Source organism: Macrotis lagotis, chromosome 5, assembly GCF_037893015.1.
Source record: "Macrotis lagotis isolate mMagLag1 chromosome 5, bilby.v1.9.chrom.fasta, whole genome shotgun sequence".
Taxonomy (NCBI): Eukaryota; Metazoa; Chordata; class Mammalia; order Peramelemorphia; family Peramelidae; genus Macrotis; species Macrotis lagotis.
In genome coordinates this window covers 117067125-117091780 of record NC_133662.1, presented here as the reverse complement: position 1 = coordinate 117091780, position 24656 = coordinate 117067125, and the positions used below count along the sequence as shown (strand labels likewise).

At 36.1% G+C, this 24656-nt stretch overlaps 1 protein-coding gene across 1 annotated transcript in view; it reads left to right on the top strand.

The window, feature by feature from the left end:
* The first annotated feature begins 8408 nt into the window (after positions 1–8408).
* HDAC2 (histone deacetylase 2) overlaps positions 8409–24656 on the top strand; it is a 55688-nt gene continuing 39440 nt past the window's right edge. Inside the window, exon 1 of the mRNA XM_074187400.1 lies at positions 8409–8516. Coding sequence (XP_074043501.1) covers positions 8465–8516 — 52 coding nt within the window. The 5' untranslated portion in view covers positions 8409–8464. The remainder of the gene's footprint in view (positions 8517–24656) is intronic.

The window sequence follows — 24656 nt, the reverse complement described above, 5'->3', positions numbered from 1 at the left end:
AATGATGTTTTCTTAGCCCTCAACAATCTTGACCTACCTGAGCTTTTGATACTACCACCTCATAGACCCTCTTTTCCCATGGCTTAGGTAGCCTTGCAAGCTCATATGTTTTTCCTATTTGTCTATCCACTCATCATTCTTTTACTAGATCATTATCTTTCTCTTACCTACTTAATATGAGTTTGTTTTTCATTCTTCCAAGATTCTATCCTGGGCCTTTTTTATTTTCTCTTCTTAATAATCTTATCTTCTCCCAAAGGGTTCAATTATCAATAGTGCAGCTGATTCCCAAATCTTTCTATTTATCCCTAATCTCTACCCTGAATTCTTGTACTATATTATCAACTATGTGTTGACTAGCTTTCCCCAGATATTCCATTAGCAATTCAAACTCTATATGTTCAAAATAAATCTCATAATTTTCCCTCTGTCAGACTTCTTCATTTCTTCTGATGGTTCCACAATTCTTAAAGTCTTTTGGATTCATATGACTTTCAAGTTATCCTTTACTCTTTCTTCGCTCCCAACTTCCTAATCTAATAAATGATTTGGGGGGCAGCTAGCGTAGTGAATAGAGCACCAGCCCTGGAGTCAGGAATACCTGAGTTCAAGTCTCACCTCAGACACTTAATAATTATCTATATGTGTGGCCTTGGGCCAGCCACTTAACCCCATTTGCCTTTCAAAAAACCCTAAAAAAAAAAACCAAAACCTGTCATTTCTAATCAATGATCAAATTTTGTAGGTCATATTTCCATATTGTCTATTACATTTGTCCCTTTATCTCCTTTCATAGAACCTCTACCTTCCATCTTCTCTTACCTGGATTGTTGAGCAATTGGCCTCTCTGTCTCAAATTTTCCTTCTCTATTCCATGTTCTACATTGCCAAAATGAAATTCCTAAAGCACAGAGGAATGAAATGAATAATGAATCAATGTAAAAGCATTCATTAAGCACTCAGTATGGTCCAACTATTATGCTAGATACTGTGATTATAAGTATAAAAGTAAACTGGACCTTGTCCTCAAGGAGCTTATATTCTAGTAGAGGCAGACTTTTCTTTTTAATGCAATATTTTTTCCCAATTTTCTCAATTCTTAATTTTGAACATTCATTTTTAAAAATTTGAGTTTCAAATTCTCTTCCTCTCTTCCTCTCTACCTACCTACCTTTCTTCCTCCTTGAGATAAGCAATTTGATATAGCTTATATATGTGGAGTCATGCAAAACATATTTCTATATAACTGCTAACCTGCTTTTTTTCAGTTCAGCTGAAGCATGATAGATTTTGCTACAACAACACTATATTTTAACTCTATGGATATTTTATGTTTCAAGTGTGTTTATTATTACCAATATGTTGTTAGATTCTGCTTTTAAAAAAAAAATATTTTTAACCCCATGTAAAAGCAAGTTACATTTACTTTTAAAACCTTGAGTTTCAAATTCTCTCCTTTCCTCTCACCCCACTCCCCTCACTGAGAAAGCAAGTTATTTGGTGTAGGTTAAAGATGTGAAGCCATGAAATACATTGCTACAATAATCATATAAATGTAAATATAATCCCCTTCAAATAAAGAAAGAGAAACTTCAAGAAAAATAAAGTGAGGAAAAAAGTGATCTTCAGTCTGTATTCAGAGACTATCAGGTATTTCTTTAGGATGATAGCATTCTTTATCATAAGTCCATCAGAAAAATTGCTTCAATATTTTCACCCACAGTTGTTATTGCTAGCTATTCCCCCACCTCCATTTATTCTATTCTCTCTCCTTACACCCTGTCCCTTCTCAAAAGTGTATTATATCTGAGTACTGTCTCCCACCATCTTACCTCTCTTCTATGACCTAGAGCCCCCTCCCCTCCACTTGTCCCCTTTCTCTCATCCCTTTCCTCTCCTATTTTCCTCTAGGGTAAGATCGATTTTTAAACTCAATTGAATGTGTATCTTATGTATTCTCTGAGTCACTCCTGATGAGAGTAAAAGCTCACTCACTCCCCCTGACCTCCCCCCACTTATACTCCATTGCAAAAAGCTTTTTCTTGCCTCTTTAATGTGAAAAAACTTAGTCCATTCTACCTCTCCTTTCCCTTTCATTCAGCACATTCCTTTTTAACCCATTAACTCCATCTTTTTAATATATTATACGGTCAAATTTATCTCTCTCCTGGGTCATGTCTATATATGCTCCTTCTAACTGCCTAATAAATGAGAAGGTTTATATGAGTTATCAGTATCATCTTCCAATGCAGGAGTACAGGTAGTTCAACATCATCAAATCCCTCATAATTTTCCCTTCCCATCCACCCTCTCTATGCTTTACCTGAGTTCTGTCCTTGAAGATCAAACTTTCTGTTCAGTTTTGGTCATTTCATCAGGGAAGCTTGAAAGTCCCTTATTTCATTGAATATCCATCTTTTCCCCCTGAAAGAGTATTTCTGTTTTGCTGGATAGTTGATTCTTGGTTATAATCCAAGCCCTTTTGCCTTTCAGAATATCATATTCCGAGCCTCATAAACCCTTAATTTAGAAAACTAGATCTTTACATCCTGACTGTGGTTCCTTGAGATCTGAATTGTTTCTTTCAGGTTGCTTGTAATATTTTCTTATTGCCTTAGGAGTTTTCATTTTTGGTATTGCTTTCAGGAGATGATCATTGAATTCTTTTGATTTCTATTTTACCCTCTGTTTCTATGATATCAGGGCAGTTTTCCTGGATTATTTCTTGAAAAATGAAGTCTTGGCTTTGTTCTTCATAGTTCAATAATTTTTAAATAAGCTCTTCTGGATCTGTTTTCCAGGCCAGTTGCTTTTCCAGCGAGATAATTCACATTTTCCTCTAGTTTTTCATTCTTTTAGTTTTTTATTGTTTCTTGATTTATCAGAAACTCATCAACTTCCCTTAATTCCATTCCACATTTTAAAGAATTTTTTTCTTCATAGAGCTTTTACATCTCCTTTGCCATCCAGCCAATTCTGCTTTTTAAAGCATTCTTCTCCTCATTGGGTTGACTTTTTCCTTTAACTCAAATCAGCTTTTAAGATGCAATTGTCTTCAGCATTTTTTTTTGTAATTCCTTCAACAAACTGCTTACTTGGTTTTCATGATTTTCCCACATCCCTCTCATTTCTCTTCCCAATTTTTCCTCTACTTCCCTTATTTGGTTTTCAAAATCTTTTTTGAGCTCTTCTTAATCTGAGATCAATTAATATGTTTCTTAGAGATTTTGGATATAGAAGCTTTGACTTTTTTATGATTTGATCCTCCAAAGGACCAAAGTAATTGTCTATGGTCAGAGTTTTTTCTTCTGTTGTTTGCTCATTTTCTTAGCCTATGATCTGATTTTTTTTTAGTTTTCTTTTTTTTTCTAGACAATGGGGTTAAGTGGCTTGCCCAAGGCCAAACAGCTAGGTAATTATTAAGTGTTTGAGGTAGGATTTGAACTCAGGTACTCCTGACTCCAGGGCAGGTGCTCTATCCACTGCACCACCTAGCTGCCTATGATTTCATTTTAACTCTTTGTTTAAGTGAGTCAATTTTCATTTTGGAGTGAATTCACCCTATTCTACACTCACAGTTATGATCATTAATTGTGTATTTTTCTCCATTCAATTTTCTTATATTTTTCCTTTCTTTATTCCCTGCTTCCTCTTTACAAGGAGATAGTCATGGGATAGGAGTGGGCTTAGCATAAATGGCCAAAAATCTGCTTTCTACTCCCTTTCTGGGAAAACAAATATAAAAGCAAGAGAGTCCCTGTCAACCACCAAAGATGAAATCACAGATCCTTGAAATAACTGCAGTAACTACAAGAGACTAAAAGAGGTACTAAAGTTAGGCAATAACATCAAGAGGCAGTCAAGTAGTACAATGGATAAAGTGTTGATCTTGGAGACAGCAAGACCTGAATTTAAATTGGGCTTCAGATACTTAAAGTATGCCCCATTGTGATTTGCAGATTTTTTTTTTACAAATTAAGGGTTTATGACAACCCTGCATCAAGCAGATCTATCAGCACCATTTTTCCAGCAGCATATGTTCACATCATGTCTCTGTGTCATATTTTGAAAATTTTTAGACTATTTCAAACTATTATTATTATTATTATTATATTGGTTATAGTGCTCTGTGCTCAGTGATCTTTGATGTTACTGTTGTAATTATTTTGGTATCCAAGAACCATGCCTATATAAGAGGTGAATGTAATTGGTAAATGTTTTATGTTCTGATTGCTCCACCAACCTAAAATTCCTTGAATCTCTCCCTCTTCTGTGGGTGACATATTTCCTAAGAAACAATATTGAAATCAGGTCATTAATAACCCTACTAAGTCTCAAATGAAAGAAAGAGTCATACAACTTTCACTTTTAATCAAAAACTAGAAATGATTGAACTTAGTGAGGGAAGTCATGTTGAAAGCCCTAAAGCTAGACCAACTAACTCCCTGATCAGTCAGCAACCATCAACATCAAGGCAAGACCTTCTACTAGTAAAAAAGATTGTGACTCACTGAAGGCTCAGATGTAGCTTTTTTTTTAGCAATAAAGTATTTTTAAATTAAGGAATATACATTTTTAGACAATATAGTGCAAATATAGCTTTTATATGTACTGGGAAACCAAGAAATTCAATTGATAAACTATTGTGATATTCGCTTTATTGGGGTGGTCTAGAACTGAACCTATAATATCTCTAAGGTATGTTTGTATTACCTTTGAGACCTTGAACAAAGTCAATTAACTTTTTTCAATCTTAGCTTCCTAATCTGTAAATTAGAGATAATAATAGTTTCTACTTCACAGAATTGTATTGAGAATCAAATGAGATGAAAGCACTTGGCAAACATTAAAGTGCTCTACAAATACTAGCTATTACAATTATTTATAGTTCTGTCATCATATAACAAGAATCAGAGTATCATAGTGTTAGACCTCAGGAGTCATTCAGTCCTATCTATAACAGAAAATTTTGTCTATAATGTCTCTAAAATAAAATAGTAATTTAGTTTTCTAAAACTTCCAGAGATGGGGAACTCAAAGCCTTACAAGACATGGTGGCAAGATTTGCCAATGTGGAATGTAAGGGAGAAAAATGTGCACACATTCTCACACACACACACACACACACACACACACACACACACACAAACACACAAACACACATCTATAGATAACCCATAAAATATTGAAATCATTGACAAAAACTTATGTTTGTTCATCAATAGTTAGTGGATGTAGTCAAATTAATAGAATTATTGGACAGCTCTACATTGAAATATTTTTTATCACTAGGTACATTAAAATTTTAAGTCTCAAATTTTGGATTTTTGAATGTTGGAGCTGTTCATATGCTATGAATTGCCATTTGGGATCTACTACCATGAAAATGCAAATACCGTGATTCTGGGGAAGATTAGAATTAAACTTGAGGCTACTTTATTTTGTGACAACATCCTAGAGCCAATCTTCACAATTTGTCCAATATTTCCCTACTTGATTGCCTTTGATGTTGCCACAGTAGTGCTAGACCAAGAAAAGATACTTGGAAAGAGAAAGCGTGATTGATTAAAGAATTATTTTATATTAATTAAAAATGGAGTGACTCTACAACACATATTTATTAGTGCCCCCTCTAAATTATATTTACTTTTTACATGCTTTGTACTTACTTATCTGTATGCAACACCCTCTCCCAAACCCCTTTTAGAATGGAAGCTCCTTGAAAGCAAGGATTTTCATTTTTGTCTTTAGAAAATTTTTGGCATATAGTTGTTGCCCTCTACTTGCTCTTAGCATTGAATTGATCCTAGTTTTTAAAGTACAGCCGTTAAATTCATAAAATGAAGAGTCTCTAGAAAGACATTATTGGTTACCCAGATCTAAATTTAAATAGGGTTCTCAGAAGGATACTGTATTTTGTACATCATTAGATAAGGAAACTGAGACTTGGAGAAATGGAATTATTAGCATAAAGTTGGAGGCAATTTTCAATTATTCAGGGAATGAGTATCATTTGTGAATTGTTCTTTTGAATCTTTATTATTTTGGGAGGTAAAAATTGAATCACTCATTTTGTTGTTGTCTATTACTCTGATAAGAGGTTTGGCTGTAGATTTTAAGAATTGTGACCAATCCATTTTTCAAAATTGCCTTTATTTCCCCATATTTTTTTTATTCATAATAATTAATCAATTTGATTTTTTTTAAGTATATAAGTTCAGAATTTTCAAACATATAGAAAGTGCAAAGTACATGTTTGTTGAATTGAATTCTCCATCTATGGTCCTTTTCTTGGACTATTTTATTTCTTAGGCTTTGGGGCTTTCACACTTGGTAAACTTTCAGCTATCTTTTAGTTATAAGCATCCAAAATTAAAAATTGAGTTATGAATGAATTTTCACTTGAAGCACTTTAAGTATATGCCTCACTAGGACTATTGACACTATGTGCCGTTTGGAGAGTGTATGCCCCAAAGTGTTTATGAAGGAAAGTTTTGCCACTAATGGTCAATTGCGGAGAGAAGTTATCTGTTAGAATTTATGTGTCCTCTAAGAATAGATGAATATGAAGAATTCAGAGAAGCATGGAAAGATATATGAACTGATAAGCCAGAGAAACAATATACATGATAACAATGTAAATGGAAAGAATAACAACCAAAGTCCCTTGAATTTTTTGCATTTGTAATGATGAAACCTGGCCCCAGAGAAGAAATGTGAAAATTTATCTCCCTCCTCTGTTTGCAAAGCTAGGCAACTATGTGTATAGATTATTACATATGTCAGAATGTTGATGTTTTTGAAGAAATGCCTTTATTCCCCTTTCTTCTTTATTCTTTATTACAAAGAATGGCTCTCTGGGGATGGGAGATAGATGGAATATGTTCAGAAATAAAGCTGTTGTAAAAACAACACATTTTTAAAGTTACCTATCATGTGGTACATGAGGTAGTGTCAATGGTAAAATATATTAGTAGAAAAATTTACTCATAACTCAGTTTTTTGGGGTGATTATAGTCAAAAGATGATGTAAAATGAAACCATTGTAAAGACCTACCAAGCTTAAGAAATAGATCACAACCATACTCATCATTCAATGAATTACTGAACATGCTATGGAGCAAGATAGGTGGCTCAGATTAAAGATTGCCATTGGAGTTTTGGGGGTATTATCTCCCCCTCCTTCTTGATGTAACATACACATACACCCTGATGACGGTGTTGATGGATCTTGAGAAGACACAACACTGTCTGCAGCTTTCCCATTCATCATACTCAGGAGGGCACAGAAACCTGTCAAATTCACTTGTCCGTATATGGAGGGTTCAGAGCCAGGTGCTGATGGACATTTTGTTAACAACTAACTTTTAGGGGACATTTCTAACATGTTTAGCTCTTTTCTTTCCAATAGCTAATAAATTTAGGATTGATGAGAAAAAAAGGCAAAAGAGTCCATTATAAACGTATTATTTTTGCTTTTATTTTTAGACAGAGATTTGGAAACAGAATGGCTTCAGCATCCAAAAAAAAAATGCCTTTCTGTGTCCATCGAGTGACTTTATTTCTTAAGGGAGGAAGTGGGGGAGGAGGGGAGCAAGGCTAGGCTGAGGTGAGTGAGCGGCGGCACATAGGAGCCCGCACATGTCTTCATGATTTATTTGCTTTTAAACGAGCCTGTGAGAAGTTCAGGGTCCACGACGGCCAAGATGGTGACTAGCATTAGAGAGCTGAGAGGAGGGGAGCTACGGTAAAAGTGCAAAGCGGGGCGCAGCCGCACAGGGGAAGAGCCGGGAGAGGGGGGCTCCTTCAGCCCCTCACCCCCGCCCGCTTTGGGGTGGAGCACGTGGTTGGGTCCAGGCGGGTGCTCGGAGGGAGGCGGACTCAAAGGAGAGGGAACGGATGAACTCCTCAGTGCGCCGGCGCGGAGTGGGAGCGACCATCTCGCCCTCTCCGAAAGAGAGGGAGATCCAAGCAGCGGCTTTTGCTATGTCGTCGTTGGGTAAACCTGTGACTCGATTTCGTCTCTTCAGCTCCTTTCACGTGTTTTATTTTCCTTGTGCATAGACAGATAGCGTACGGAGGGGGCTCCTGCAGCCGCGTGTGGAAAGGCCTTGTGCGGCCTCCCCCCACGGCCGGCGCGATGAGCGCGTCCCCGGCCCCCCGCGAGCCTCCCCCGCCCCCCTAGCGTCGCGAATCGGCGCTGCTTCCTCCCCGCCTGGGCCGGGCGGTGCCGATCCCCCTCCCGCCACCCCTCCCTCCTCTCCCTCCCTCCCTCTCCGCTTCCCTCCCCGCCCGCCTGCAGCGCCCCCGCGGCCGCCGCCGCCGTCCCGGCGCGGGCCAGCCTCCGTCCCTGCGCGCTCCCGGCCGGCCGCGGAGGCGGCAGCTGCAGCAGTCCGGGCGCCCGGAGTCAGCGGCGGAGCAGCAGCAGCAGCGGCAGCCGCGGCGGCGGCGGCGACGGGCACCCATGGCGTACAGTCAGGGAGGCGGCAAGAAGAAAGTCTGCTACTACTACGACGGTAAAGGAGGCCGCCCCTGCCAGGGAGGGGGCGCCGGGGGGGGGCGGACCCTCCCCTCCCCCACCTGCCCGCAGCCTCGGCCCGCCCTCCGCCCCCCCCCCGCAGGAAGAGCCCCTCCCGCTGGGAAGGAGAGGTGGTCGCCCGGCCCCCGGCCCGCGCGCAGGCGGGAAAACGGGCATCCCAGCCCCGGCCGCCTCCCCGAAAAGTCACCACCCCCCGGGGAGCCCGCCCGGGCTGCTCCGGGCTCGGGGTAATGGCGAATAAGGCCCGCCCTCACTCCCACTTGCCTGCGTGGGGAGCAGATGGGGGGCAGGAGTGCATCCCATTTGCACCGACTCTCCCGAAATAATGCTTTCGGAGTTTATTGGGGAGATGGTCTGGGTTTACACAAAGCGGCGCATCCCCCTAGAGCCGGCCCCGCCTTCTCTCCCCTGCCCCCCGCAGCCCCTTCCTCTCTTCCCTCCCCTTTCACTCCCTCCTCCCTCTCTCCCACCTTTCATCCATCCCCTGCTGCAGGGGGAAGAGAGTGCCCAAACCCCGAGCCTGGCCTGAGAGGCGGCCTCAGACGTTCGTGCTAAGGAATGATCCTCCTCCTCTCCTCCTTAGCCTTTGTCCCTCCAGTTCACGGAGCCCCACGTCCTCAGGACCAGTGGGATAAAAAAAAGGGGGGGCTCTTCTGCCTCGGCTTGAATGTCACCGTTTGGGGTCTGTTAAAAAAAAACAGATTTTTTTTTTTACCGACTTTGAGACTTTTGGTATAAGGATCAATTCGTATTAAGAGGAATGAGAGGTGACTGGGGGGGGGGGGCGTGGAGGTGTTGCTACTTGTGTTTGGAAATCAGATCTGATGGGGCCTGGCCTTGGTGAAGCCTCTGTCTATCTCATGGATGCCAAGTTGGACGTGGTTGCCGCCCACTTCTTTGTTAGTCTTTGTTCAGTGAGGGGTATGTGTATTGGGGGGTGGGAGATGCCTTTTAGGACGTTTTGGAACATTGGCTGTAGATAGATTTAGAATCCTGGTAAAGGAAAATTCAAAAATGCTGTATGATTGCAGGGAATTGAGTACTTTCAAGGATTCACCTCCACTGGTACCTATTGCAACCCTTCTGCATCTTATTAGAGGTTCTTCAACAACTGATGTGGCTGAAAAAAAAATCACCCTGTGGCCAACCTGGTGAAGAGCCTCCACTAGCACTTTTTTTTTCCTCCCCTTCTTAAGTGTAGTGAGTGAGCCCTGGCGTTATCTCCTTAGCATGAATGGGACTTGAGTGGAGAGTGTACAAATGTTTTGAAAGTTAGTGAAACATTATGCTGGGAGGGAAAAAAAAACCCAAATTCTAGCAGAAAATTAGACATCTTGGCCTGATGTTCCTGTGAATAATTGTATGAAATGACTCAAAAGTTTCCTTTTCCTAAGTTTGATATGATATCTCTTGGAAGGGAGCTTACATAGGATCATAGTCACACCAAAAAAATAGATGTTGATGATTTACCTTTGAACCTTTTTTTTTAGAAATCAGTACTCCATCTTTCTAGGGAAAATGTCATAACTTTTGACACACTTTTTCTTATGTTTTTTTCTCTGAACCAAAAAAATTTATCAAATTTTTATGAGAATTTTATTTTATGGCTATGCAAATAAAGCAGTAGTTTTATCTTTGTTAAAATACTTATTTACTCTAAGTTGTTTAATAGTTATATTTGAGGCTTAAGGTGTCTTAGCAAGATTAAAAGTTCACTTTTTGTACGTGTTTTGTGGGTACCATAAATTTTTTTTGGTTTCTTTAACCAAAATAGACTTTGATTCTTTCTCTTAGCAAATGATTCTTTTTATTTAGATTTAGTTTTAGAGCACTCTTTTTAAAATTGGTGTTGTAAGGGAAGGTCTGAAGAGTTCAGGGAAACCTGATCCATAGAACGCCTCAAACAGCTGTTAGTTGGTCTTGGCAGTGAATTGTGGGCTGTGAATGGAGTGAACCAGTCAGTACTTTCTCTCTTGATCTTAGTAACTAACATCTGTGGTATCCTAGGGAGAAACTTAGTCTCTTTTTTCCCTGTAGCACTACTCTCTCTTTATAACTAAGCATGTTTGTTACCTAATGTATCCTTCTTAGTAGATTGTAAGGTCCTTGAGAGCTGGAACTGTCATTTTTAAATTTTTCTACCACCAGCTTGCATGCAGTGTTTTAAATAAATGTTAGAATTGAGTTAACCCTACTAAAGCTCTGAAGATTTTGGGGATATGGTGGCTACTACTCAGTGAATATATTAAGGTTTTTTTGGTTCATGGCAAGACAGAATTGATGGAATAGAAACAATGAGAAAGGCAATAGAAATTGATTTTGTCAGCATTTCTTTATTGTGGGCCATTTTAATTAGTTATCCTACTGTGTTCCATCAAAGTTTTTAGGGATACAACCTTGAAAATCATTAGATTAGATCCTTTATGTGACACTGATCTCTTCCCCCAATCTGACACCATCTTATATTTTTTCAGCCTTATCAAATTCTTCCAGGCTCTTTAGTCAACTAAACTTGACTACTCCCTGTCCCACAAGAAAGTCCTCTGCTTTTTTGCTTCTAATGGAACAACCAAGAGCATCATCTCTTTTTCATCTATTTTATTATGAATTCTGTTTTAAAAGAATGGCACTTTGGATGCCTTTTCCTGGAAGACCTTTTCCCCAACCCCCTCTGTCCTCAGCTAGCATTTGTGTTTTGTACTTCTGAAATGGATTTATTGGGTTAACTTTTATTTGAATTTTGCCTCATTGTCATGAAAGGCCTCATGATAGACTTTTCCTACTGAAAAGCATACCTATAAAATGCAGTGGATGCTCAATAAATGTTTGAGTTGAATTAATTTACTTCTCATCTTTTTTAAATCTGTGTTCTTAATTGGTCAACCTTTAACTATCTTAATATATAATTAATCATATATTACTTCTCTTAGACTTCAATCTAGTTAAACTGGTCTACTTACTGTCCCTCAAGACATTCCATCATATCCCATCTCCCTGCCTTTGCAAAGACTATTCCAAATTATACTCATTCCTCCCCACCCCAGACTTTTAGAATTTTTTCTTTCAAGCCCAATCCAAGAGCCTGCTTCTTCATGAAACCTTTCCCAACAGATAAACACTTCTTTCCCTCATTACCTGGTATTTATTTGTTTATCTCTATTGTTGCCTTCGTATAATGTAAGATCCTACACAGCAGGGACTGATTTTTTTTCCCTATGTGCCTGAGTTGCCACATAGTAAATGCTTAATAGTTGATTGATTAGAGTTGACTATTTTAGAGTATTGAATTTAGATCAGCATTTGCTGCCTTGCATTTTGAATTTTATCTTCGAAAAGAAGTTGGGTTCCTCTTGTATTTTTGAACCACTATTGGTTAACAATTTGGCAATGATATCTTTGATTTTAATAACTTTATTTTATTTGTACTCTAGCATTATTTAATAGTTTTGATTCTTTTCCTGTAAATGGTGCTGAGATATGTATGGTAAATATAAATGTTTTTCAGATCTTCAAGAATATTAATTAGGATAATGTATATAATTAAAATTTGTATCTCTCAGAAACAACCTTAAGTTTAATGGTTTAGTTGAAATCAATAAGTTATTAAGTGCCTCCTCAGTCCAGAAGAATAGAAAAAAATATTTTTATGACTTTTCTTCACTTTTTTTGGTGACCATTTATTTTCATCCTCTTCATTTTAAAACTCAGAAGGACAAAGTAGTAGGAGAGAGGAGAAAGAAAAATAACTGGAGAGATACACAGAGCATAAAAATGCCCATGTTAACTGCAAATTTCATTAACTCAGCTAATATTTGAGCACTGTTCAAGAGTAAGAGTGATTTTCAATATTACTAGGAAATCATCAGGAAGGAAAAGTAGAAATAGTTTAGATAACTCACCAACCATTTAAAGAATATTTCCCAAATTAATTTGGCCACAAAACACTTCTGAATTTGAGATATTGATAGGATCAATAATGCCACCTCAGAGAATCGTTAGGCATGGAATAACTCTTGGATAAAAGAGAGTTATAAATTTAGTGATAAAATAAAAGCTGTAGGACATTGTAAATTGCATATTTTTGTGTTCACGTGTTAGAGGCAGAATAATGATCTAGATTTAGAGTCAAAAGATGAGATTGAATTCTGATTCTGCTGTTTACTAGATGTGTAACCTTTACTTGTCGGTATCTAATTCCTTAACTGTTAAATGGAGTTGATCTCTGAGTTCCCTTTCAGCTCTAAATCAATGAAATGTAATATATTAGAATAAGCAACTATTGCATTTTTCCACCTAGAACCCTTATTGACATATTAGAATAATTGGAAAACACCTAAAGATACTAAGCAGTTTGAGAGGAGTTTGAGATGGAAACCCACCCCCCACCAAATTTGGAAAAAACAGCCCCTTTAAAACAGAAGCTATTTGTGTGTATCTGTACACATGTGTAATGTACATGTACAAATGTGTAATGTGTGTATCTGTACACATATACAAATGTGTAACGCTTAAAGCTTTAAAACTGCTAAGACTTTTGGGACACCCTGTATAATAGCTATATACTACTAGAGATGAAGCAATTTGCTATATTTGAAATTATATTAGCTACAAGAGTTTAAAACTTTTTTAGTTGGCATAAAGTTATTACTCATTTTTATCATCTTCCTCTGTCATCATAACTTAAATTTACTGCATAATGGAGCATGTCCTCTTTACAAGCCAGTCAGAGAAATGAGTACTTAATTTTGCTCAAACTGAGTATTTATATGAAGTTCTTTATTTTAAAAAAAAATTCTCCATTCTACTGCCCTGTCCCTCGGTAGAAGAGTAAAACAGAAAAACAGAAAAAGACCCTCACGTTAAATATGCCTAATCCAGCAAAACAAATTCCCATATTGTTTATGTGGTCACTGTCTATATTTTAAGCTTAGTAGGAGATTCATTTTAATCCTCTGGGTTATCATTATATTAGTAAGAGTTTAAATTCTAAAGTCTTTGGAAGTTTTTTCTATAATGTTGTCATTTTATAAATTATTTTCCCTAGTGCTGTTCATTTTACTTTACAACAGGTCATAGAGGTCTTTCCATTTTACTTTAATACTGTCCATTTCATTATTTTTTGCACACAATAATATTCCATTACATTCACATATTATGATTTGTTTAGCCATTCCTCAATTGATGATCACCTTCATAATTTCCAATGCTTTGCTTCCACAAAAAGTTACTATAAATATTTTCATATCAATCTTTTGCTTTCTTTGAGGTAAAAGCCTAATATATGTTTGGGTCAAAAGCTATACATAGTTTAGTAGCTTTTTGGATATATCTTTCCAAAATGTCTAAACCAGTTCAGATAGACCAGAAAGGGCAGTAATATACTTAATTTCTTACAGCCCTCCCAACAACTATCATTTTCCTCTTTTGTCATCTTCACCAATCTGGTGAATGTGAAGTAGAACTTCATAATAATTTTAATTTGATTTATTAATTATTTGGATTTTTACATGATGATAACTTTTAAAGAATGGCTCTTAGTATCTCGGAAATGAGATATCATGCAAACTAATGATGACTTTTTTCCTAGTTATATTTTCATTTCTAATTTTATCTATATTAGATTTATTTGTATAAAAACTTTCAAATTTTGTGTAATTAGAATTGTTCATTTTATTTTTTGAGGTCCTTTCTTTGTTGCTTGTTTAATCATGAACTCTATCCCTGTCCATAGATCTGAAAGGTAATGTATTCCTTCCTCTAATGTCACCTTTTACATCTAAAACATGAATCCATTTGGAGTTGTTCTTGGTATATGGTATGAATGTTGGTTTATACCCAATTTGCACCAAGTAAGTACTTTACTAGTCTTCCCAGCAGGTTTAGTCATAAGATGAGTTTGTATCCCAGTAATTAGTGTCCTTGAGTTTATTGAATAGTTACTGTGTTCATTTACTTCTTTGGGTTATATACTTCCATCTATTCCATTGATTATCCTTTCTGTTTTTAATTATTGCCAAATTGTTTGAGTAATTCTTTTTAATTTATTTTGAGATCTACAACTAACAGATTTCCCCTTTTTTTCCCACTTTTTTCCATTATTGCCCTTGAAATTCTTGATCTGATCTTCCTCCATAAGAATTTCATTATTTTTTTCCTCAGTAAAATAATTCTTTGCTATGTTGGTAATTTGAATAAGTTAATTTAGGTAGTATTGTCATTTTTATTAAGTTGACTGAACCCATTCCTAAAAAATTGATATTGCTAAATATTTATAGCTGCCTTTATTTCTGCAAAGAGTATTATGTCTTGGTAGATATATTACCAAGTATTTTATGCAAGAGTAACTATCTTTTACTTAATACAAGTTTTTTTTTTTTTTTTTGCAAGGCAAATAGGGTTAAGTGGCTTGCCCAAGGCCACACAGCTAGGTAATTATTAAGTGTCTGAGACTGTATTTGAACCAGGTACTCCTGACTCCAGGGCCGGTGCTTTATCTACTACGCCTCTTAGCCACCCCTTACTTAATACAAGTTTAATGATTTTTTTTTTTCGTGAGAAACATGGCCTGTATTGAGTTGAATAAGCTTTCCTGGGTCCCTCCTTCATTTCTCCCTCTATTCTGTTTCTTTTGTCTATCTCATCTACTCCTTTGGATTCTGTTTTTCTCTATGCTGATGATACTCATAATTATTTATCCAACCCTTACTTCTTTTGACCTCCATTCTCACATTGCTGGTTACCAATTAGGCATCTCAAACTGGGTGTTCCATAGACATCTTATACTCAATATTCCCAGACTTTCTACATTCTACCTCCCCTTTTGTACTTTTCCTCCTTCCCTATTACCATTGAAGGTACCATAATTCAGACAGGCTCAAAACCTAGATGTCATCCTTTACTTGCTCTCACTTTATTATTCAGTCTGTTTGCCACTCAGTCTCTCTGTCTCTGTCTCTGTCTCTGTCTCTCTCTCTCTCTCTCTCTCTCTCTCTCTCTCACACACACACACACACACACACACACACACACACACACCACATAGTCCAGTTCATAACCATCTCATACTTATGAATATTGCATTAGCTTTCTTCCTACCTTAGGCCTCTCCCTACTGTTCTTTATTTTCTACTCATCTATCAAAGTAATCTTACTAAAAGAAGTCTGACTGTCACCTCTAAATTTATCCTCTATATATGTTTTATATTTGTATAATTTTTTGTTATTTTTTCCTTTAGATTGTAAACTTCTTGAAGTAAGATATTTTTGCTTTTCTTTGTATTTCAGGTACTTAAGTTACCCTTATTTATTAAACTGTTTAATAAATACTTGTTGACTTGATTTCACCTATGCCCCATGGATATTCAAGGCTTCTAATCCTTGGTAAAGCCGTTTTTAGAGAAATATGGTATGGTTAATTTATTCGATATGGATTTTAAAAATTATTTTTGTTATATATTTTTCCAAGAGAATCCAGATGAAACTTTAAAAGTTTCATTTTATCACTCAATAAATGGGACTGGGATTGGGGGCTGTATTTCTATGAGTTACTGTGATTAAAGCAACTGGTGACCATCTAACTGGTGATGATTCTGAACCAGGCTAATGCTTGGCAACTGCTACCTTGGACCACGGTATAAACTGATAATTGATAACCTTTAAGAATTCAACATGACCTGTAATCTACATCTGGAAGAACATACATGGAAGAGGATCCATTGATTTAGGATCCAATTAAATCAGTTAAATAGCTCCAAACATAATTTAGACATGAAATGGAGAGATAAATAATACAAAAGGCAAATTACTTTTCTGAACTCTCAGAAATTGAGCTGTTTTTTATATCTTATAAGAAATAGAAGTTTTCTCCACAGGGCAGAAACAAAATCAGTATGTGGAATTTTTAGCAACATCATGAAGGAGAAACTTTCCAAAAGTGAGGAGGTATATAGACTGATAGTCTTCTAGCAGGGACTTAAATAGTCAAACGTTTATTGGAAATTTTGTTATAATAAATCTTATTCAGGTACTGGTTTGACTATATAGCCTCTGAGGGCTCTTCTAATGGATAAATGCTAAATATTCTTTGAGTGCTTTACTTTCTTAGAACTTAAGATTTTAAATGTGGAGAACATTTTTAAGCACAGGTTAGAAGAATATTGTCAGAAGTCTTCTTTGGGGGTGGTGTGTGTGTGTGTGTGTGTGTGTGTGTGTGTGTGTTAGATTAGGTGGATTTCAATGTCCTGTCTAATTTATAACCAAACTGTGGTTATAGTTCTTTCACAAGCTAATTTGGGGGGGGGGGTGTTGTTTATTGAGTTCTTATTGTCTAAGTAAGGAGAGGAGATTCATAGTACTTCATAATTTAAAATTAATCTAGCAAGACAGAAGAATTTTGTGACATCTTTGTCACTCCTCTCTTCCTGCAAATGTCTTAACCACTTTTCTCTCTGTTCTCAAAAAACAACCTAGATTGTCATACTATTAAAGGGAGCAAAAGTAGTTCTTTAAAAATTAAGAACAATTTAATCTTTCCTATTTGTTCCTCTTTCATCTTTAACCTTCAAAATCTTTTAGGCATTTTTAAATGAAAAGTGACAGCTTCTTGAGGGAATCCTTCTATAATTTGATATTTTGTTTTAATGGAAAATTAAGCTCTCCATCTGGTGAGTTACATAGTACCTTGTACATAGTGTTGATAAAACAAATATTTGTAGAATAAGAAACTAAAGAAATACTTCAAATTAGTGTTTGTAGATATTTTATAATTATGATGATAATGTTTGTCCTTAATTCTTGAAGGGGACTATGACATCAGGGAGATAATGCCATGACACACAAATGAATTGGATTTAAGTGAGGGGGATGTTGTGCTAGGTTACCAGCCTCACTTCTTTTCCAGAGCCATCTTCTCCAATGGCCAGACATGGATCAGCATGACTGGTGATGGTCCTAGATATGAGGCAGTCAAGGTTAAGTGTTTGCCAGAGTGTCTGAGGTTGGATTTGAGCTCAGGTCCTCCAGGCTCCAGGGCTAGTGCTCTATCCACTGCATCACCTAGTACAACTTCAATTGTTATGAACCTTAGGTGTTGATAGTAGAGGTTATGGAAATGTGAACATACAAGGAATTGCAGTATGTACCATATTTTCCTATATATATAAGACTCACCCTTTTTCAAAAAATTTGGGGTCTAAAAATTGGGAGTGCTTTATACAATCGCTGTACATTTTTTTATTTGCATTCCCATTTTTTTCATGCTTGTTTTTGCACTCATAGATTTTTTTTACCTGAATTTCCTGCTTGTTTTTGCACTTCTTATCTTTGCACTCATTGTTTTGCATTTGTTACTGGTATATTAGATTACATTTTGCCATGTTATGCCCAGAAATGACTCAGAAAAGATTTTCATACAGTGCTGAATTCAAGTTCAAAGTGATCCATATTGCAAAAGTGAATGGAAATCATGCTGCTGAACATCAGTTTGGCCCTCCTCCAACTGAGAAAACAATCCAAGACTGGCTACAGGAAGACGGAACCCTTCTGAAAATTCCACAGCGGAGGAATTTCATGAGAGACAAGTCATCAAAATGACCTGAGTTAGAGAGAGGGAACTGAAGAGATGGATTGAAGAGCAAAGGGCTGTTGGAATTCCTGTGTCCACAAAGATGGTTCAAAATGAGGCAAGAAGAATTGCTGATGAAAAAGAATTGACTGATTTCAAAGGAGGACACAATTTGTGCTTCAGGTTCATGAAACGGAATGGACTAAGCATGTGTCCATGCACTGGACTTACCCAGGGAGTGCTTGTGTTCAACCACAGACCAGAGCAAAGGCAGGAGAACAGTCAGAAACTCTCCTAAGACAGTGATTTGTCATCAAACAGAGATGAAGATGAGCTAATGGATGAGAGTTTTGACAGTGATGAGTTGTATGAATTTTATGATGAATAAAACTTGAGTTCAATAACTATGTAATATTTTTTCCAAATTAATCTGCATCTTATACATGGGAAAATACAGCAATTGTAAAATTTCAAAACTGTTGTTCTTTTTGAAGCACACCAGTAACATCACAAATGATATCTTTATTTAGCAGTGAATTGAATTTAAGTAAGAAAGAGTTGTGCAAATTTGTCAGCCTCACTCTTATAGAGTCATTCAAGTCTAGTGACAAAACCAAAGTCAAGATGACTGGCAGTGGACAAATGAATATAAACTTAGAGAACATTTACCAATGATCACTGGAAGTTCTTTACCTACTCCTATATGTTCATATTTGTAAACAGTTTGATAGTGGGATTAGATACAATATGTTGCTTTCTGACAATTATGTAGATACATTGTTTACTAGCATTCCAACTATCTCCCCTTTGATTGTGATATAAGGTTACTGGTTGAAGTGCCATTTCAGAATTTACTGAATATTTGCCTTTATAAATAATTCTTTGCTGCTTAAAGTACAGTCGTAGCAGATCTCTGGATAATTTATGATTTGTGGCTAATACAGAAATGAATGGAATTTTTGTTACCCACTTATTGTCATAGAAGATACCTTTGCTTTCCTAACAATGACCTACAGCTTGCCAGTCTTTGTTAATGGCACCTGGAAAATAGAAATGGCTAATCTTTAAGCAATTCCTAAGTTCCTAGTTCAATCATTTTCAGAAGAGAGTTTGGAAAAAAGATAAAAAAAGAAATACTAATAGATTCAAGGTGCTTTATCTCAAAAAGTAAAACTAATAGTTTTAATTAAGTATGAATACTTAATATCAAATAATGTATTCATAACTTTGTAAACCCTAAGGTGATATATAAATTTAATTTTTATTTTTGGAAATATCACTGCATTTTTTTAAATGGATAGTTAATCTCTGAGGAATTATTTTGATGCCCATCATAGAGAAACAAAAAATCTTTATCCTCAGAATTTTCATAAAAATTGTTTTTATAAATAAGACATTTTGAAAGGCTTCTCTGCTCTCAATAAGATAGATAACTCAAAAAGTATTCAACAACTCCTAATACAAGATTATTTTCAACGTACTTTTGCATCATAAAGCTTCAGTACATTTGAGAATAGCTTGTCAACTTATAACAAAACATATAATTTAACAAAATAATAATTTATTTTTATATTTCACATTAATAAATCATTTCATCCATTTGCTTAATAATTTGAAAAGGAGTAGGTTAAAAATAAAGATGTAGTAAAACTATTAAAACTATTTTCTAGGGACGGCTAGGTGGCGCAGTGGATAGAGCACCGGCCCTGGAGTCAGGAGTACCTGAGTTCAAATCCGGCCTCAGACACTTAATAATTACCTAGCTGTGTGGCCTCGGGCAAGCCACTTAACCCCATTTGCCTTGCAAAAAACTAAAAAAAAAAAAAACCTACTTTCTATGCTATGTACATCATATAATAAATAATTAATATGGAAAGGTACCTTGGCACAGAGAATAGTCTTAGAATCAGCAAGGCATATGTCCTGTGGACAAATGTACCATTCACCTATCACATCGACTAAGATGACAAAAAAAGAAAATGGTTAATGTTAGAGAGCATGCAGGAAAATTGGGACATGAATGCATTGTTGGTGAGTTGAGCACTCTCCATTCTGGAGAGCAATCTGAAACTATGTCCAAAAGGGCAATAAAGCTGTTCATATCCTTTGATATAGTAATACCAATACTAGGTATATAACCCAAAGAAATCATAAAAACTGAGAAAAGTCTCAAAAATATTTATAGCAGCTCTTTTTGTAGTGGCAAAGAATTGGGAATTGAGGGAATGTCACAATTGGGGAATAACTGAATAAGTTATGGCACATGAATATTATGGAGTTCTGTTGTTCTATTAGAAACCATGAATGGTTGGACTTTAGAGAAGCATAGAAAGATTTGCCGAGCTGTTGCTGATTGAAGTGAGCAGAACCAAGAGAACATTGCACACATTAAGAACAACATTGTAAGAGAGATCAAGGACAATCCTAAGAGGCCTACTATGGACAATGTCATCCACATACAGAGAAAACTGTAGTGTCTGAATGCAGAGCAAAGCATACTATGTTCACTTTTTTAAAACTTCTTTTTTGTTTTTCCTTTCTTTCTCATGTATTTTTCCCTTTCTCCTTAGGTCTAATTCCTCTTTCACAGCATAACTAATACGAAAATATGTTAAACACAATTGTACATGTATAAATTTTGCCAGATTGTTTTCCACCATGGGGATAGGGGAGATAAGGGAGAGTGGGAGAAAAATGTGCAATTCATAAATTTGCAAATGGATGAATGTAACATTTACCTGTAATTTGAGAAATAAAATTTCAATTAAAAAAAATCAAGATAAGTAGCAGAGGCATTGACATGGGCAGGTCACCTTTGAGCCTGTAAGATGCAAAATGATCATCTGCATTGGTAGGGGGTGTTTTCTTATACCAGGAGAAGAAGGCAAGCTAGTTGACTCAGGAAATAGGTTTCCAGGCCTAGAGTCAGAAAGGCCTGAGTTCAAATGTGACCTGAGACTAGCAATGTAGCCAAATCACTTAAACTTGTTTACCTCAGTTTCCTCATCTGTAAGGTAAATTGGAGAAGGAAATGACAAATTTCTTCAATATCTCTGCCATGAAAACCCTGGGGTCATGAAGAGTTGGACTCAACTGAACAAGTCTTTCACAGTTGTTCATCATTGCAATATTGCCATTACTTTATACAGTGATCTGGTTTTGCTCACTTCAGTTTGTATTAATTCATGTAGGTCTTCCCCAGGTTTTTCTCAATCATTCCTCTAGTCATTTTTTATAGCACAGTAATATGGCACGATTTTTTAAGCCATTTCCCAATTGATCAACATCCTCTCAATTTCTAATTCATCACCACAAAAAGAACTGCCATGAATATTTTTTTTTCTTTTTCTTGTTATCTCTGGGATACAGACCTCATAAAATGTACACCTTAAAATAAAATTTTATGAATAGGTCTCATCAAACAAAAGACTATATTAATGGATCTGTTTAATGGTTTCTATTCACTTATCCACTTGGTTGAGACATGGATATTAAGCAATATCCTTTCTTAATCATTTATAATTTGGGGATTATTCATAATGGAGAATGTTTCATTATGATTCCTGTTGATTGTGATGGGTTATTGTGTTGATTAGAATTACAAGTCTTTCATAGTTGATTATATTTACAGTATTGCTTGTTACTTTACTTGTTCTCCTGGTTCTCTTTGCTTCGTTTTGCATAAATTCTTACAGGTCTTCCCAGTTTTTTCTGACACCATTTCCTTCATCATGTCTTAGAGCACAGTAGTGTTCCATAACATTCATATTCCATATAACTTGTTCAACCATTCCCCAATTGATTGGGAATTCTTACAAAAAAGAGTTGCCATAAGTATTTTATGAACTTATGGGTTCGTTTTTTTGTATTTTGGGGTGGCGGTAATAGTATCATGGTAATAGTATCACTACATCCAAAGTCTTCCCTACTTAATAGACTCTTGGACATAGTTCCAGATTGCTTTTTAAAAATGATTGGACTACTTGATAGTTCCACTAACAATACATTAATGTTTCTGTTCTACTATATTCCCTTCAGCATTTGTCATTTTCCATGAGATAGTATCTGAATCATTTTAATTTGTATTTCTTTACTTATTAATGATTTAGTACATTTTTTAATTTAGCAATTGATAGCTTTTATTTCTTCCTCTGGAAACTGTCCATTCATATACTCTGTCCATTTATCAATTGAGGAATGACTTTTATTCTCATAAATTTATTATAACTATGGTTCCTTTTACAATTTAGAAATGAGACCTTTATCAGGAAAAAAACTTGCCTACAAAGATCCCCCCCCCCAGTTTATTATTTTTCTCATTTTAGCTGTTGGGTTTTTTTTGTACAAAATTGTATTCTTATTAATCAAGATTTTCCATTTTATCTTTCGTGAGCCTCATTATTCCTTGTTTGATCATAAAACTTTCCACTGTTCATTGGTCTGTTAGATAATTTCTTCCCTGCCACTAGTTTGCTTATGATATTCTCTCTTATGTCTATCTACATCATAAACTCAGTTTAAGTTTATCTTAGTATAAAATGTGAAATGTTGGTCAGTGATTCATTTCTACCAGACTATTTTACAGTTTTCCTAAAAATTGTTGTCAAATAGTGATTTTCTTGCCCTGGTATCTTTAGATTTATCCATTACTAGATTTCTGTGTTCATTTGCTTCTCTGTATATGGTATACCTACTCTGCTCCATTGATCAGCCTCTGTATTGCACATTCAATCAGTATAGTTTTGATGATGATGGTTTTGCAGTTAAATTTGAATTCCAGTACTCTGAGACCACCTTTCAATTATTTTTTTCTTAATTCTTTTGATAGTCTTTATTTTTTGTTTCTCTAGATGGATTTTGTTTTGTATTGTCTTTTGTGGCTCTATGAAATGATTCTTGGTAGTTTTCATTGTTATGGCACTTAATAATAAAGAAAAAATTGATAGTAGTTTAATTTTATTATATAGCTTCAGTCTATTCATAGCCAATTCATATTTCTCCAGATATTATCTGTCTTTATTTGTGTGAAAAGTATTTTGAAATTAGGTTCATTTAGTTCCTGTGTGAATATCTTAGCAAGTAGGCTCCCAAGTATTTTATGCTGACTAAAGTTATTTTAAATGGATTTTCTTTTTCTGCTGAGTTTTCTTGGTAATATACAGAAATACTGATAATTATATGGATTTATTTTATCTCTTGCAATTTGCTGAATATGTTGTTTCAGTTAACTTTTTAGTTTACTTTAGGGTCAGTCATCATATCATCTGCAAAAAGTGCAGATTGTTTTTTCAGCTGCCTACACTCACTTAATCTCTTTTTATTGTCTTATTGCTATAGCTAGCTTTTCTAGTATGATATTAAATAGTAATTCAATCCTTGCTTTACTCCTGCTCTTGTTGGAAAGGCTTCTAGTTTATCTTCTTGACAAGTAAAGCTTGCTTTTGATTTTAGACAGGTCCAATTTATCATTTCAAGAAAGCTCCTTTTATTCTTACACTTTCTAGAGCTTTAATAGAAATGAGTCTTCTATTTTGTCAAACTTTTTCTGCATCTATTGAAATATTTTTGGTGTTTATGTGACTTATTGATTTGGTCAATTATGCTTTCAATTTTCCTATTATCAAACCAACTCTTCATTTCTGGTATAAATCCAAATATTATATGATGTTCTTTGTGATATTCTCCTTGCTAGTATTTTATTTATTTGTTTTTTTTCTTTTGAGACATCTTTTTTAAAAAGCTTATTCTAAGAATTCTTTTTGGGATTGCATCCAATCTGCATTTTTCTTTGAGTCTCTGCTTGTAGATTTTTTGTTATCATCTGTATTTATGTCTTGAGCTTCCTAGTCACTATAATAGTTCTTTGTAGTACATTTCTTTTTTTCATTTACTTATTTTTCGAGGTTACTTATTGACTTTGGATTTTATGTTAATGTCAGGCTCTGCTCACTTCTGGGGAGATGTCCTTCTTCTGTTTTCGCAGCTCAATCTAATGGCCAGCAAGGGTTTTGGTGGTTCAAATGTGATCTGGAGAGAATTGTGTTCACTACCTCCCTTGTCTGAGCCCTGCAGGTTTAGGTCTGTTTGCATATGTGTATTGGAGTTTCAGTAGACTACTGCTGCACTCAGTCACTGCTAGCTTGTTAGGAACATGTGAGATAAAGAGCAACTGAACTGCTGGCACGCTTTAATCTTGGTTTCCTGCCCAGGTTACTCTTTTATAGATTTGTGTGGGGGGCTAAAGACTCCTCTGCTCTTGGACTCAGAGTCACACAGCTTTGGTTCTGGAACTTGTTCCTTACTCTATATACAATGAAGGCCTTTCCTGTTCATAATTATCCCTTTCTCTCTCTGCAATTATAACCTGAAACTGAGTAATGAGTGACAGAACTTCAAGCTGACAACATTCATGTTCCCAATGCTGCTCAGGAACTCCTGGAATTTTTTTTCTGCCCCTGTGCTTCCAGCTCCGTTGTTCACAATCTGCCCCTTTACAGTGCTTGTGCACTAGAATGCTCCCCATGCAGATGCTGCTGCGTCCCTTGCTATACCTGG